This window comes from Suncus etruscus, chromosome 15 (genome assembly GCF_024139225.1).
Source record: "Suncus etruscus isolate mSunEtr1 chromosome 15, mSunEtr1.pri.cur, whole genome shotgun sequence".
Taxonomy (NCBI): Eukaryota; Metazoa; Chordata; class Mammalia; order Eulipotyphla; family Soricidae; genus Suncus; species Suncus etruscus.
Window position 1 is genome coordinate 84,782,051 of NC_064862.1, and position 15,073 is coordinate 84,797,123.

The 15,073-nt window shown below is 46.0% G+C and overlaps 1 protein-coding gene across 1 annotated transcript in view; it reads right to left on the reverse strand.

The window, feature by feature from the left end:
• Positions 1-3,461: 3,461 nt before the first annotated feature.
• The window catches only part of LOC126031149 (zinc finger protein 383-like), a 207,696-nt gene continuing 196,084 nt past the window's right edge, over positions 3,462-15,073 (reverse strand). The window contains exons 5-7 of the mRNA XM_049789435.1: positions 4,497-5,189; positions 4,376-4,412; positions 3,462-4,123 (exon numbers count right to left, since the gene is read on the reverse strand). Of these exons, the coding sequence (XP_049645392.1) occupies positions 3,858-4,123; positions 4,376-4,412; positions 4,497-5,189 (996 nt within the window). The 3' untranslated portion in view covers positions 3,462-3,857. The remainder of the gene's footprint in view (positions 4,124-4,375; positions 4,413-4,496; positions 5,190-15,073) is intronic.

The following is a 15,073-nucleotide window of genomic DNA, read 5'->3' on the forward strand; positions in this document are numbered from 1 at the left end:
CTGTTTCTTTTGAGGTACAAAAGCTTCTCAGTTTAATGTATTCCCATCTGTTGATCTCTGCTTCCACTTGTTTGGAAAGTGCAGTTTCCTCCTTGAAGATTCCTTTAGTCTCAATATGGAGTGTTTTACCAATGTGTTGTTCTATATACCTTATGGTATCAGGTCTGATATCAAGGTCTTTAATCCATTAGAATTTTACCTTCATACATGATGTTAACTGGGGGTCTATGTTCGCTTATTTGCAAGGGGCTAACCAGTTCTGCCAGCACCACTTGTTGAAGAGGTTTTCCCTGCTCCACTTAGGATTTCTTGCTCCTTTGTCAAAAATTAGGTAATTGTATGTCTGGGGGACAATGTCTGAGAATTCAAGCCTATTCCACTGATCTGAGGGTCGGTCTTTATTCCAATACCATGCTGTTTTGATAATTATTGCTTTGTAGTACAGTTTAAAGTTGGGGAAAGTAATATTTTCCTCCCATTTTCCTTTTCCCTAGGAGTGCTTTAGCTATTCGAGAAAAAAAAATCTAATCCAATCAAAAAATGGAGAGAAGAAATGAAAAGATGCTTTGATAAAAAAGAAATACAAATGGCCAAAAGGCACACGAAAAATGCTCCTCATCACTAATCATCAGAGAGATGCAAATCAAAACTATGAAATACCACCTCACACCACAGAGATTGGCGCACATCACAAAGAATGAGAACAATCAGTGCTGGCGGGGATGTGGAGAGAAAGGAACTCATCCACTGCAGGTGGGACTGCCATCTAGTCCAACTGCTATGGAAAGCAATATGGAAATTCCTCCAAAATCTGGAAATTGAGCTCCCATTCAACCCAGCTATTCCACTCCTAGGGATATGCCCTAAGAACACAATACAATACAAAAACCCCTTCCTCACACCTATATTTATTGCAGCACTATTCACAATAGCCAGGCTCTGGAAACAACCAAGATGCTCTTCAACAGACGAATGGCTAAAGAAACTGTGGTACATATACACAATGGAATATTATGCAGCCATCAGGAGAGATGAAGTCATGAAATTTTCCTATACATAGATGTACATGGAATGTATCATGCTGAGTGAAATATGTCAGAGGGAGAGAGAGACGCAGAATAGTCTCACTCATGTAAGGGTTTTAAGAAAAATAAAAGTAATTTTTGCAACAATCCTCAGAGACAATGAGAGGAGGGCTGGAACTTCCAGCTCACTTTAAAAAGCTCACCACATAGAGTGCTGAGTGCAGTTATAGAAATAACTACACAGAGAACTACCAGAATCATGTGAATGAATGAGGGAACTGGAAAATCTGTCTGGAGTACAGGTGGGGGTGGGGTGGGATGGAGGGAGATTTGGGACATTGGTGGTAGGAATGTTGCACCGGTGAAGGGGGTATTCTTTACATGACTGAAACCTAATCACAATCATATATGTAATCAAGATGTAATAAAGGGAAAAAAAGAAAAAAAGAAAAGTCACTTTCATTGGTGAAAAAAAAAAGAAAAAAGAAAATATCTCAGTAAGGCTAAAACCACAGGATAAAGAGGAGAGTAGTTTGCTCACAGGCACTGATCCTGTTTTGAACACTGACACCTCTGATGAGTTATAAAAACGAATTTAACCAAGAAACACACCTGAACATCACCATACATGATCCCAAAACAACCATGCACAATCATGTGGGCAGAAAGTCTGAGAAATGGGAGATTTTCAATTTTTCTCATTGTTCTCTGCTGGGGCCAAAGCAATTGTACAATGGGGAAGGCACTTGCTGCGGTAAATAATCCACACACACAAGCGGGTAAAACGAGGCAAGAACATCAAAGACAAAGCCATTTACCTACTAGCCAGCTGCTCCAAATCAGGAGCTAGCAAGCCTGCAGCAAAAGGCTCCTTCCTCTCAGCCTCAGCTTGAATTTATTGATAGTGTCCCTCTCCTAAAAGGAAGGAGGGGGAAAAAGCAGACAGAAAAACAGGTACAAAAGAGAAATATTATTTAGGCCTCCATATACCTCACACACAATAAGACCAAGGGTGCTTTTGTGCACCCAATGTGGATAATAAATTTGTTTCACCAGGGGAGATATGAACCATACAATTAGGTGTGAAGCTGAATGACAGCTTGCCAAAACCATGTCACTTGTAGGGCTTCTAAACCCTCCTAGGTGGTTTGCTGAGCAAATGTCAAAGGGTTTCCTCAATGCAGTACATGTGTGAGGCTTCACACCACTGTGAAATCTCCCATAACTACTGAAGTCTGAACTCTGAGTAAAGGTCTCCCAAAATACCTTACCTTTTTTTTTTTTTTTTTTTTTTGGTTTTTGGGTCACACCTGGCGATGCTCAGGGGTTACTCCTGGCTGTCTGCTCAGAAATAGCTCCTGGCAGGCACAGGGGACCATATGGGACACCGGAATTCGAACCAACCACCTTTGGTCCTGGATCGGCTGCTTGCAAGGCAAACACCGCTGTGCTATCTCTCCGGGCCCACCTTACCTTCTTATTAAGGTTTATAACCCATATGCATCTTGGAATTTATTTTTGGACCACACCTCTCAATGCTCAGGACTTACACTGGCTGTGAACTCAGGAGTCACTCCTGGTCCTGCATGGAACACCCTGTGGGAAGTTGAAGATCAAATCTGAGTTGGCTGAAAAAGGGCATTATGCCACTCTCGTAGTATGTATTATAATGCACTGAGTATTAAAGTATTAACTTCCTAAATTACTTAAGTGTAGGCAGCTTTTCTGCTGCATGGACCATCCTATTTAAAGCAAGGTTTGAAGATCAACGAAGACCTTCCCACATACATTGTACATAATAGTTTCTCTCCATAATGCTGATTCTTCTACAGAGAAAACATTCAGAAATAAACAAAATCTTGCCCCTATTCCTGACATATAAAAGATTCTCTCCAGTTCAAATTCATTTTTATTTCTTTTTTGAGCCACACATTTGGGTACTATGTGGTTACTTCAGATTGCTAGTAATCTTACTGGTGCAGGGGTGTGGAAGGAAAAAACCACATCCCTGTTTAACTATGTTCTGAGACATCACATATAATTTTCATATATGTGAAACGATCTGAGGAATTAAAGATCTTCCCACACATCTGAGGTACCTCAGGTGTCTCTCCAGAATTAATTCTGCTACCATTCCTAAGGTATGAGGGAGATTCAAAGGATTTCCCACACTCCTTACATGCATAAGATTCCGCTTCAGTATGAATGATTTAGTGCCTAGTAAGGTATGATCAACTGAAACTCTTCACACATTTCTTACTTGTATAAGGTTTCTGACCATAATGGATATTTAAATAGCTGTGAATCTTGAAGAATGAATGAAGACCGTCCCACAATCCATATATATATATATGGAGAGGGTTTGTATCAGGTATGAAGTTCGCTGTTTGATAAGGTCTGGGAAGTAAGTGAAGACATTCCAAAACAACAAGTACATTTAATTTTTTCCCTATTTTAATATTCTACTGCTTATAAGTCTTAAAGATAGTGAAGGCCTTCCCACACCTAACAGATATAAGCCTTTTCTCCATTATACATTCTTTTGTTCTTAGAGAAGTCTGGAGACCAACAGACTGCCTTACATACTTACATGTTCAAGCCTTGTCTCCAGTATGAATATTCATGTGAGAAGAATTGATAATTGAGTTAAGGTTTGCCCACACTTCTGACATATATAAGGTTGCTCTCCTGTATAAATTATCTTGTGACTCTTAAGGTGTGAGGACAGAGTGAAGGACTTCCCACACTCTTGACATGCATGAGACTTCTCTCCAATATAATTCTCTTGTATATATAAAGACTTGAGGATTGAGTAAACACCTTCCCACACTACTAACATGTATAATGTTTCTCTCCAGTATGACTTTTCTTGTGCATATAGAGTCCTGAGGATTGAGTGAAGGCCTTCCCACACTCCTGACATGTATAAGTTTTCATTCCAGTATGAATTTTCTTGTGACTATAAAGACCTGAAGATTGCGTGAAGGCCTTCCCACACTCCTGACATGTATAAGGTCTCTCCCCAGTATGAATTTTCTTGTGAATACAGAGTCCTGAGGATTGAGTGAAGGCCTTTCCACACTCCTGACATGTATAAGGTTTCTCTCCAGTATGAATTTTTTTGTGACTATAAAGAACTGAAGATTGCGTGAAGGCCTTCCCACACTCCTGACATGTATAAGGTTTGTTTGCTCTATGAATTCTCTTGTGACTATTAAGGCGTGAGGATAAAGTGAAGGTCTTCCCACACTCCTGACATGCATGTGGTTTCTCTCCAGTATGCATTTTCTTGTGAATATGAAGTCCTGAGAATTGAGTGAAGGTCTTCCCACACTCTTGACATGTATAAGGTTTCTCTCCAGTATGAAGTTTCTTGTGACTATTAAGGTGTGAGGATTGATTGAAGGCCTTCCCACACTCCTGACATGTATAAGGTTTCTCTCCAGTATGAATTTTCTTGTGACTATTAAGATGTGAGGATAGAGTGAAGGCCTTCCCACACTCCTGACATTTATAAGGTTTCTCTCCAGTATGAATTTTCTTGTGCCTATGGAGGCCAGAGGATTGCATGAAGGCCTTCCCACACTCCTGACATGTATATGGTTTCTCTCCTGTATGAATTCTTTTGTGCCTATATAGGCTTGAGGATTGAGAAAATACCTTCCCACACTCCTTACATTTATTTTGCTTCTCTCGTTTCTGAACTTCCTTAGTGTCTCTCTGGCATGAAGGTTGACTCAGGGCATATCCACCCCGCAGACCCTCAGGGGTATCCTTTGTACTGAGGGTGTCTGAGGGAACTGCAAGGTGCAGGGCACACAGAAAGTCCCCTCCACATTGCTTACACTCAGGTGGCTCCATTCCACAGGTAATGTGCTGGTTAGCCTGAGATTGTAAGGGGCTCAGAGCAAACACAGTTGTTTGCATTTCCCAGAATGGTCCCACTGTGGTGGTCTGTGTCCAGGGACTGGGCAGAGCAGATTCAGGGGAGTTTTGCACAGTGGTCACTGGCTCTGGCGTAAGAAATCTCTCTTCACTCTGGTCCACTTCACAACAGATGCCCCCTGATTCTTCACTCCCATTGGGATATGGGCAGAACAATTTCCTCCAGACTGTGGCACGCAGCACAGGATCAGCTCCATCCAACTGGGTCTGGCTGTTTCTCTGTGAAACAGCAGAGGGTTAGTTGAGTTACTTGTCTCTCCCTTGAATTTCTCCACATTCGTTTTTTATTTGTTTCCTTGTTTTTGTTTTTTGTTTGGGCCACATGCAATGGTGCTGAGAGTTTATTCTTGACTCTGCTCTCAGAAATCTATCCTGGCAGGTTTAGTGGACTATATTAGAAGCTAGACATTAAACTGTTGTGTTACTGATTCTATCCTAATCAATAATTGTGACCCACCCTATGGTGTGACTTGGTGATATAGTATATTGGATTATTGCTTACTTGGTATTCTGCTCCAACCCTAGGGTGATACCTGATTCTTGCTTATAAAAGCAAGGGTCTGGGAAAGGCTGGGGCTTATTCATTGAACAAAGCTAATTATCTCCTGAAGCCTGACTGCCAGTGAATTTTCTACTCGTCCCTATCTTGAACTCTCAGACCTGCTGACTGAATAGCGTGGCAGATGCGTGGTCCAAGCTGGAAGAGAAAGAATCTCATCCTTCATTCCACCATCACCAGCCTCATTCAGGGATGATCTGCAACACAAACCAATTCTCAGGATACTCTGCACTGCAGAGATTATTAAGGACATCAAAGGGTTGAACCAAAGGGTCCAATTTGTAGGGAGCCAGATTCTCCTCACAATCTTGGCATAAGCACAGCCATCTTGTAGCAAACTGCCATTTTCTAACAGGCCTGTCCTTTAGTTGAATTGTGTACGTGCCAACTGGCCATGAGTTGACGCAGATCAAAAGAACCATAAGGTCACACTCTTTTGTCTCAGGAAACTCAGACCTATAGATAGAGCATTTGGTGTGATAATAGGATATTCCTCAGGAAACTTGTATTAAATTAACAGGCACATGCCAAACCTTTTGAACTGAATGATGACAAATGTATGCTTGACAAATGTTTGCATTGCCCCTCCTCCCTTTGTGTAAAAACTATATAAGTCATGGCATTTTAAAAATAAATCGACGCCATAATCAGAATCTTTGGTGGTCCCCTTTTTCCCACCCACTTCCTTTTCAGGTGCAGACCCTTTCCACGATCACAAATAAACTGAAGCTGCTGGCTGGCACAGTTGGCGCCCAACGTGCAGCGTGGAAAATGGCTCTCCACCGGACACCGAAAGTACCCTAGGGGCCTCTCCAGAAGGCTTGGAGAAGGTAAGATCTCACATAATTTTCATTGTGTCCTATAAGAATGGGTCAAGAATTGTCTAAAGTGGCGCAGTTTATAGCTGGCATCAAGCAAACTCTCAAGGAAAAAGGTATGAGTTAAAAAGAAACATCTCTTGGAATTCTCTTTATAAGAAATGTCCTTGGTTCTCTATTAGTGGTCCTGGGAAAACAGCCCAGATTAGTAGCCAAGCGTGGCAAAATTAATCTCCTCCTTGCAGAGGAGGGTCTTCATAATGACAATATTTCTAACATTCTCTCCTCTTACTGGAGCCTCATTTGTTACATCATTGAAGCTGCAGAAACTGATCCAAAACACAAACATCTCCTTTCGGTGGCTCTCCGCCACTTCTCTCCATCTGCCCCTCCCTCCCCTGCCCCGCTCATTAGTCACTCCTGTCAAGTCTCCCCATTTTCAGAACTCTCTTCACTCCCTCCTCTAAAAAGGATCTATCCTGTTCTCTCTGACCTTCCCCTCGATCCGCGTGATGCAGCCAATTTGGAGGATGAGGATGAGGCGACCTGCTACTGTCACTCCCACCGGCCACCGAGTTCCCTTGCTTCTGCTCCTCCGCCGCCGCTTTTGCCTCCTACTTATTCCAAAAACCCTCCCCCTATTAATCTTGCAGCAGATCCACTTCATTATCAGGAAACTGCTCTTCAAAACCATGTCTCACGCTTCTGCCACCTCGCTGAACTGTAGGCGGAAGCTCACTCTCACACAGCAAATATTTCTCTAATTCTGCTTTCACCTTCCCCGTTATTACCCATTCTCCCAGCCCTGTCCCGGAGGGAGTTCCTGCCCTGGCTGACAATGCCTTGGCTGCCGTCAAGCTGGGCTGCCCCCCATTCCCGAGGATGGAGGGGACGAAGAAGAGGCAGCTGGCACTGCTCCTGCCTCGGCTCTAGCCCATGCCCCGGATCCAGCCCCAGCTCCAGCTCCTGCACCCAGCAATGAGCACCGCGCCAATCAGCTTTTGAGAGAATACTGTGATTTACAGCATAAAACCTTGGCAGATCTCCATGCGCCGTGGAAAAATATGGCCCTAACTCCCCCTTTACACAATGCATTTTAGATAGCCTTGCCCAGGGGGTCTTTTTATGCCAAGAGTGGCATAAGATAGCTGAGGCAGTCCTCACTCCCCCACAATATCTGGGATGGCAAGCACACTTCGAGAACCACTGTTGCTTCTTGGCTGATGTTAACCCTATGCTCCCACACTCCTCTCAAGAAATTTATGAGCAAATGTGTGGCGTTAGCCCTTATGCCATGAACAATCACGACTCCCTAATAACCTTCTGGGACTCACTCATGCCACCGCTATGGCTGCTTGGAGGGACGTCCCTTGTAAGGGATCTCCCTTGACACCTATTTCCCAGATAATCCAGCATGCTCAGGAACATTATACTGAGTTCATTAGTCATCTTTCAGAAGAGACCAAGTGCACCCTGGGTGAACAGGCTTGCGATAATGATCTGGTGAAATGACTTGCATATGAAAATGCAAACTCTGCCTGTAGAGATATTCATAAGACTTTAAATGAGATGATTAGGCTCTGTCAAGATGCTGACCCCATTGCTACTCGCTTTTCACAAGCCGTTGGAGTTGCGGGTGGAGCTGTCTTAAATAAAAACACACCACAACAAGGGCGCTCCTGTTTCCTTTGCAAAAATCCAGGTCACTTTGCCCGCAACTGCCCCAGTCAGAGCTGCCCTTGCAGGCCCTTCCACCACGCGTCCTGCTATACCCTCCACGGTGTGCCCCCGATGCAAAAAGGGTTTTCATTGGTCTAATCTTTGTTTTTTTTTTTTTGTTTTGTTTTGTGGTTTGTTTGGGTTTTATTTGTTTTTTTTTTTTTTTTTTTGGTTTTTTTGGTTTTTGGGCCACACCCGGTAAAGCTCAGAGGTTACTCCTGGCTATGCGCTCAGAAGTTGCTCCTGGCTTGGGGGACCATATGGGACGCCGGGGGATCGAACCTCGGTCCGTCCAAGGCTAGCACAGGCAAGGCAGGCACCTTACCTCTAGCGCCACCGCCCGTCCCATAATCTTTGTTGCTCTAAAACAGATATCACCAGTCAGCCTCTCCAGCCGCTGTCGGGAAACGGGCTACGGGGCCTAGTCTGGGCCACATTGTCCCAATCCTTCTTTCCACAACAGGGCTTTCAAATGCCACACCTTTGCAACCCTCTAACCCAACATCCCCCTCTAACCCAACATCAATGGAATATGGCCCCCCCCAACCAGTATTAGCTTCCCCGTCCAAACCATATCTTGATTTCTCGATGCTCTCCCGGGCTTCCCCCAGCAGTGCTGGTTTTGATCTGTATTCCACCATCTCCCTCACCATCTTCCCCCAAGATGGTGTCCAAGTCATCCCCACTGGCGTCTTCGGTCCACCGCCCCCCTCCCCCGGTGTCTACTTTTTCATTCTTGGCAGGGCCTCTACAACTATCAAGGGCCTCATAGTCGTCTCCTCCATCATTGATGCAGATTACACCAGAGAAATCAAGGTCCTTGCCACCACATTATATGGCCCGGTCACCTTTTTCCAGGGACAGCGTCTGGCTCAGTCGCTGCCACTTCCCCTTAACATTTCGTTTCCTGCCCAGCAGCACCAACGTGGCGATTCTGTCCCTGGTTCCTCTGATATCAACATTTACTGGATCCAAGCGCTCACTAACATCTGACCCCTTCTTTCACTCAAAATTGAGGGCCAAGAATTCTTAGGGCTTCTAGATACTGGTGCAGACACAACCTGCATGTCCCCTTCTACCTGGCCCTCCTCTTGGCCTCTAGCCCCCACCTGGGACATCATTACCAGTGTTGCCCGCCCCAAAAAGGTTAAGCAGAGCGCCAAGATCTTAACTTGGGAGGACTCTGACGGCGATATTGGCACATTCCAACCTTACATCATTACTGACCTCCCTATTAATCTCTGGGGCAGAGATATTCTTGAACAAATGAATGTCTACCTTGTTAACTGTAAAAACAAATCTGTCCTCCACCAGATGTTTAATCAGAGTTATGTCCCCGGCAAAGGCCTTGATAAATCTGAACAGGTTATGACCAAGGCACTAAACTCCATACCCAAATTTGATCGAGCCGGATTGGGCTTTAAGCCCCAACCTTTTCCCTAACGGCCATGGTTCTTCCTGCACCCCCAACTCCCACAGCAGATAAGATCACTTGGCTTGACCACAAGACTGTTTGGGTGAATCAGAGGCCACCCACCTCGGAGAAGTTAGAAGCAGCCTCACTGCTTGTGTAGGAGCAGCTGGCCGCTGGACATCTCCAACTTCCTACTTCTCCTTGGAACACCCCAATTTTTGTCATCAAAAAACAGTCTGGTAAATAGAGGCTCTTACATGATCTCCGAGCTATCAATTCCACCATGGCTCCAATGAGTGCCCTCCAACCAGGATTGCCTTCTCTGGTAGCTATTCCCTCTCATTTTGTAAAACTTGTTATCGACCTTAAGGACTGCTTTTTCTCCATTCCTTTTCACCCAGATGATTGCGAGCGCTTCACTTTCAGCCTCCCGGTTACTAATTGTGCAGGTCCTTCTCCCCGAGAACAGTGGACGGTCTTGCCCCAAGGCATGGCCAATAGTCCCACCCTCTGTCAAAAGTTCATTGCCTCTTTCATTGACTCTTTTCACAGCACCTTCCCTCATGCCTATATCATTCATTATATGGATGATGATATTCTCGCTGCTCCCTCAAAGGCAGAACTTTCCTCTCTTTCCTCCTCACTTATAACCACCCTCCGCTCCACAGGATATACTATCTTCCCTGAGAAAATTCAGCAATTCCCCCCCCCCAGCTCTTTTTAGGGTTTGAACTCCTTCCACATAGCATCACCACCTAAAAGGCCACCATTCGGTCACAGCACCTGTCCACACTTAATGATTTCCAGCGGTTGCTAGGAGACATTAATTGGCTCAGACCCTATCTATGCCTGTCTACTGAACAACTCAAACCTCTTTTTGATATTAAGGGGCCCTCGAATCCTAATTCTCCGAGGCAACTAACACCAGCTGCCCCACAGGCTCTTCGCTTGGTTGAGCAAGCCATTGCTCAACAACATGTCTCATATTTTTCCCCTGACAAACCCTTGTTTTTTCTGTTTTTTTCTTCCTCATTTTCTCCCACAGGCCTCTTGTGGCAGGAACATCCTCTTTTTTGGGTACACTTACCTGCCACTCCCCCTAAAGTATTCTCCTCTTATCCCTCACTTGTAGTCTCCTTGCTGCAAGCTGGCTGCCAGCATGCCATTCGGCTTTTTGGCCGTTTCCCTGATGTTGCTGTTACTCTAAACATGGCTGCCCAAGTCCAGTGGCTCACGGAGATGGTGGATGATTGGGCTGCCTTTGTCTGTGGTTTTCCCGGAAGATTAGACAACCATTATCCCCCCAATAAGCTCATCCAGTTTTTCACACTCACGCCTGTGGCCTTCCCCACTATTTAAAGCCAAGCCCATTACAGCCGCAGCTCTTATATTTACAGATGGTTCCTCTAATGGCAAAGTGGCCTATAGAGTTAATGCAAAAATTTTCTCCTTCCAAACCTCTTATTCCTCGGCACAACTAGTGGAACTTGCAGCACTTGTGCAAGTTTTCTCCACGGTCCATGAACCCTTTAATCTCTATACAGATAGTTCCTATATAGCCACCTCTGTCCCCCTGTTAGAAACGGTCCCTTTCATCAAACCATCAACCAATGCCTCTCTTCTATTTTCCCACATACAGCGGCTCATTCTTTCCCGCACCTCCCCCTTTTTTCATTGCCCACATCAGGGCTCATTCCACTCTTCCTGGACCCCTCACTGAAGGAAATTCTTTTGTTGATGCTGCCACACAGACTTTTCCAGTTACGGTGCAATCTGATCCTGTTGTACTGACCACACAAGAGCATTCTCTTCATCACCTTAATGCTCAAACCTTACGCCTTCATTTCAAGATTAATCGTGAGCAGGCCAGACATAGTTAAGCAGTGCAAAACCTGCCTTTCCTTCTTGCCTGAGCCACACCTAGGAGTGAACCCCTGTGGCCTCACCCCTGGTGAGCTCTGGCAAATGGATGTTACTCACCTTACCTCTTTTGGGTCCCTCAAATACATTCATGTTACTGTGGATACCTACAGTGGTTTTCTCTGTGCGTCTCTTCAAACAGGCGAAAGTACTGCACATATTATTTCCCATGTTTTACATTGCCTCTCTGTTTTGCCCAAACCCTCAGCCATTACAATGGACAATGGCCCTGAATACACCAGTTCAAAATTTCGTTCCTTCTGTGCTGCAATGCACATCAAACAAATCTTTGGCATTCCCCACAACCCAACTGGCCAATCAAACTCTTAAAACCATGCTAACTAAACTCTCCTCCAATCAATTTTCCTTCTATCCCCGCAAGGGCAACCCCCGCCCCTTGCTCAGTCATGCCCTTTTTGTTCTTAATTTTCTTTCTTATGATCAAGATGGCCAATCTGCCGCGGACAGACTTTGGCACACTGTCACTGCCACCTCATTTAAACAAGTCCTTTGGAAGGATCCACTTACAGGATCCTGGCAAGGACCTCACCCAGTCCTCATTTGGGGCAAAGGACATGCCTGTGTCCACGACCCCATTTCCAACAATACTCGTTGGCTCCCTGAATGCCATATCAAGCTCTTTAACTCACCCAGAGTTCTCTGCCCTGAGGTTAACCCTACTCTTTCATATGCTGCTACAAGCCCTCCAACCAACCCCGATACTCCAGCTGCGAGTGCGGATGCCACCTCCTCTCCTTCCAGCTCTTCTGCTTCTTTTTGAGCTGCCTTTCCTCCACCTCCTGATGGCTGACACTGCCGCCAAAGTTCCAGGCAAATATCAAATCTACAATTATACCTGGCAAGTTATCAACCAGGCTGGTGATATTGTCAACTCTTCCACAACTATTGCAGCGCTCCCCAGGTTCCGTACACTGGAAGTCGACCTCTGCGCACTCGCCCTCTGCGCCGGACCTTGGTGGGGCACTCCCGCTCATTTATGGCCTCAACCACGCCAGGTCAATGTTACTGCTGTCATGGGCAACCCTAAATAACCCCCCTCGGCTCATGTTGCCTCTGCCTTTGCCTTTGCTTCTGAAGCGTCAAACTGTGGCAACACCAACGGTCATTCCGACATCAGTGAAACTGCCATCTATGTTTGCCCCGGACATCACCATCCTCGTTCCTGGAATTACAAGTGTGGAGACGTTTCTGACTTTTTCTGTGCCTCATGGGGCTGTGAAACCACTGGGGATGGTTACCGGAATCCTACCTCCAATTCAGACTACATTACTGTCAAAAAGAAAACTCTGGGTCCCCAGACTGCTCGACAATGTGCTCATGCCTGGCGTAATCCCCTTTTGATCTCCTTTACTGACAAAGCCCGATACAATTATACTAAGTTTTCCACTGGTCTTACATGGGGACTCAGACTTTACAGAAAGCCTTCTGCAGCTGGACTTCTTTTCACCATTCGCCTTCAACAATCCTTTCCCCAATACCAACACATTGCTGTTGGCCCTAATCCATTCTTTCATGACCCCCACCCCTTCTCTGCCCTGTCCTTTACCGCTCCCTTCTTCCTCCCCCTCTTCTCCTTCTTCCCCCTTTCTTCCCTGCACCCCTTTCCCTTCTTCCACTCCTTCCCCCTACTTTCACCCCACCATGCCCCTTGTGCCCCCTTCCTCTGCACAACTATTGTTTGATCTGGTTAATGCCTCTGCCGTTACTTTGTCTGACCACCATTATGATCACTGTTGGATTTGTTTCTCTGATCAACCACCTTTTTATGAAGGCATTGCTTCTTTCTCTGACAACTTACTCTTTTCCAATACATCTTCTTCCCTCCATTGGGATTTTGATCACCCTGCTTCCATTACCCTCGGCCAAGTTGTTGGCTCAAGCCTTTGTCTCCTTGGCCCCCTTATGCTCCTCCCTCTGGAACTTGAACCTGTTTGTCTCTCCTCAATCCTTATATCTCATTGCCCCTGCACTTCTGTTCTTCGCTTGCTCCTCTGGCCTAACCCCCACATTATTGTTCCTTCTTTCCTTAAGGATCATGATTACTGTGTCCTTGTTGTTCTTCTCCCCCATTTCACTATTCGTTCCCCCAATGACTTTCTCTGGTATCACTCCCCCAAAGCCCTTTCTAGCCATTACTCCTGCTGCTGTTCTCGGTCTTGGTGCTGTGGGCACTAGCACTGGCATTGCTGCCCTAGTTACTTCTCAACAAAACTTTGACTTTCTCTCCCTAAAGGTTCAGCAAGACATCAAAACTGTTCAAACTGGTCATTTTTTTTTTGTTTTGTTTTTTAGGCCACACCCATTTGATGCTCAGGGGTTACTCCTGGCTATGTGCTCAGAAATCGCCCCTGGCTTGGGGCGACCATATGGGACGCCGGGGGATGGAACCGCGGTCCGTCCTACGCTAGTGCTTGCAAGACAGACACCTTACCTCTAGTGCCACCTTCCTGGCCCCTCAAACTGGTCTTAATGCTCTTGAACAATCACTGTTCTTCCTTGCACAGAAATGGTTTTGCAAAACCGTCGCGGTCTCAACCTCGCCTTTTTCAAAGAGGGGGGAGTCTGTGCGGCCCTCAAGGAAGAATGCTGTTTTTATAAAGACTGGTATTGTTAGAAATAGTGTTAAAGAGCTAGAAAAAAGCCTTGAGGAATGGAATCATTCCTGGAATGGAAGTGAGTCCTGGTACAAAAATTGGTTTTCAACTTCTCCATGGCTCACTACCCTCGTTCCCAACATTATGGGACCCTTATTGGGTTTTCTCTGCCTTATCTCATTTGGGCCATCGGCATTTAGAAAATTAACAGATTTTGTTAAACATCAAGAGGACAGTGCCACAAAAAAGCATGTAGCAGTTCATTACCAGCAATTGGCTGTCGTTCCATCTGAATCTATAGATTTTGAAGAATTTCAGACTTGCAGATCAGGCTTCTCCCTGGTGGGACTGGCTGCAATATTGCCCACGACGGGATTAGCTTGGGCCCACAAGGTGGATGCAACACTTGTCCCTCTCTCAGGTGCCCCTTGTGGTAGCAACCCAGGTAGCCTAAGACAGGTACATTGCCCATAACTTTGTACTGCCCTTCCGCTTTACTATACTAGAGAGGGAGAACTGTAAGGAGCCAGATTCATTTGGTGTGATAATAGGATATTCCTCAGGAAACTTGTATTAAATTAACAGGCATGCTCTTGAGCTGGAGGCTAGCTCTAGCCAGCATGGGGTTAGGGGAGACCCCATGTGGAAGGCCTTCTCCCTAACATGGGTGCACTGGGAGCCTTGATAGGCTCCCAGCCTTCCCCTCTTCTGCCCCAGGCCTTCAGGGGTGGCAGCCCAGGCGGCCAGACAAGGTGGGTGTCGGGGGGTCCCTCCTGGATGGGGTCCCAAGCTTTCCCCGCCCTTCCCTCAGCTCTAGGGTGGGAAGGGCACAGGGTGTGGGGTGGGCAGATCCTGGCTTCCGGCTCTCTCTCGATCCTCTCTTGAGCTGGAGGCTAGCTCTAGCCGGCATGTGGAAGTCCTTCTCCCTAACTTAAGTGCACTGGGAGCCTTGATAGGCCCCCAGCCTTCCCCTCTTCTGCCCCCGGCCTCCAGGCCTTCTGGGGTGGCAGCCCAGGCGACCAGAAATGGTTGGTCCTAACTTGGGGTGTGCTGAGATT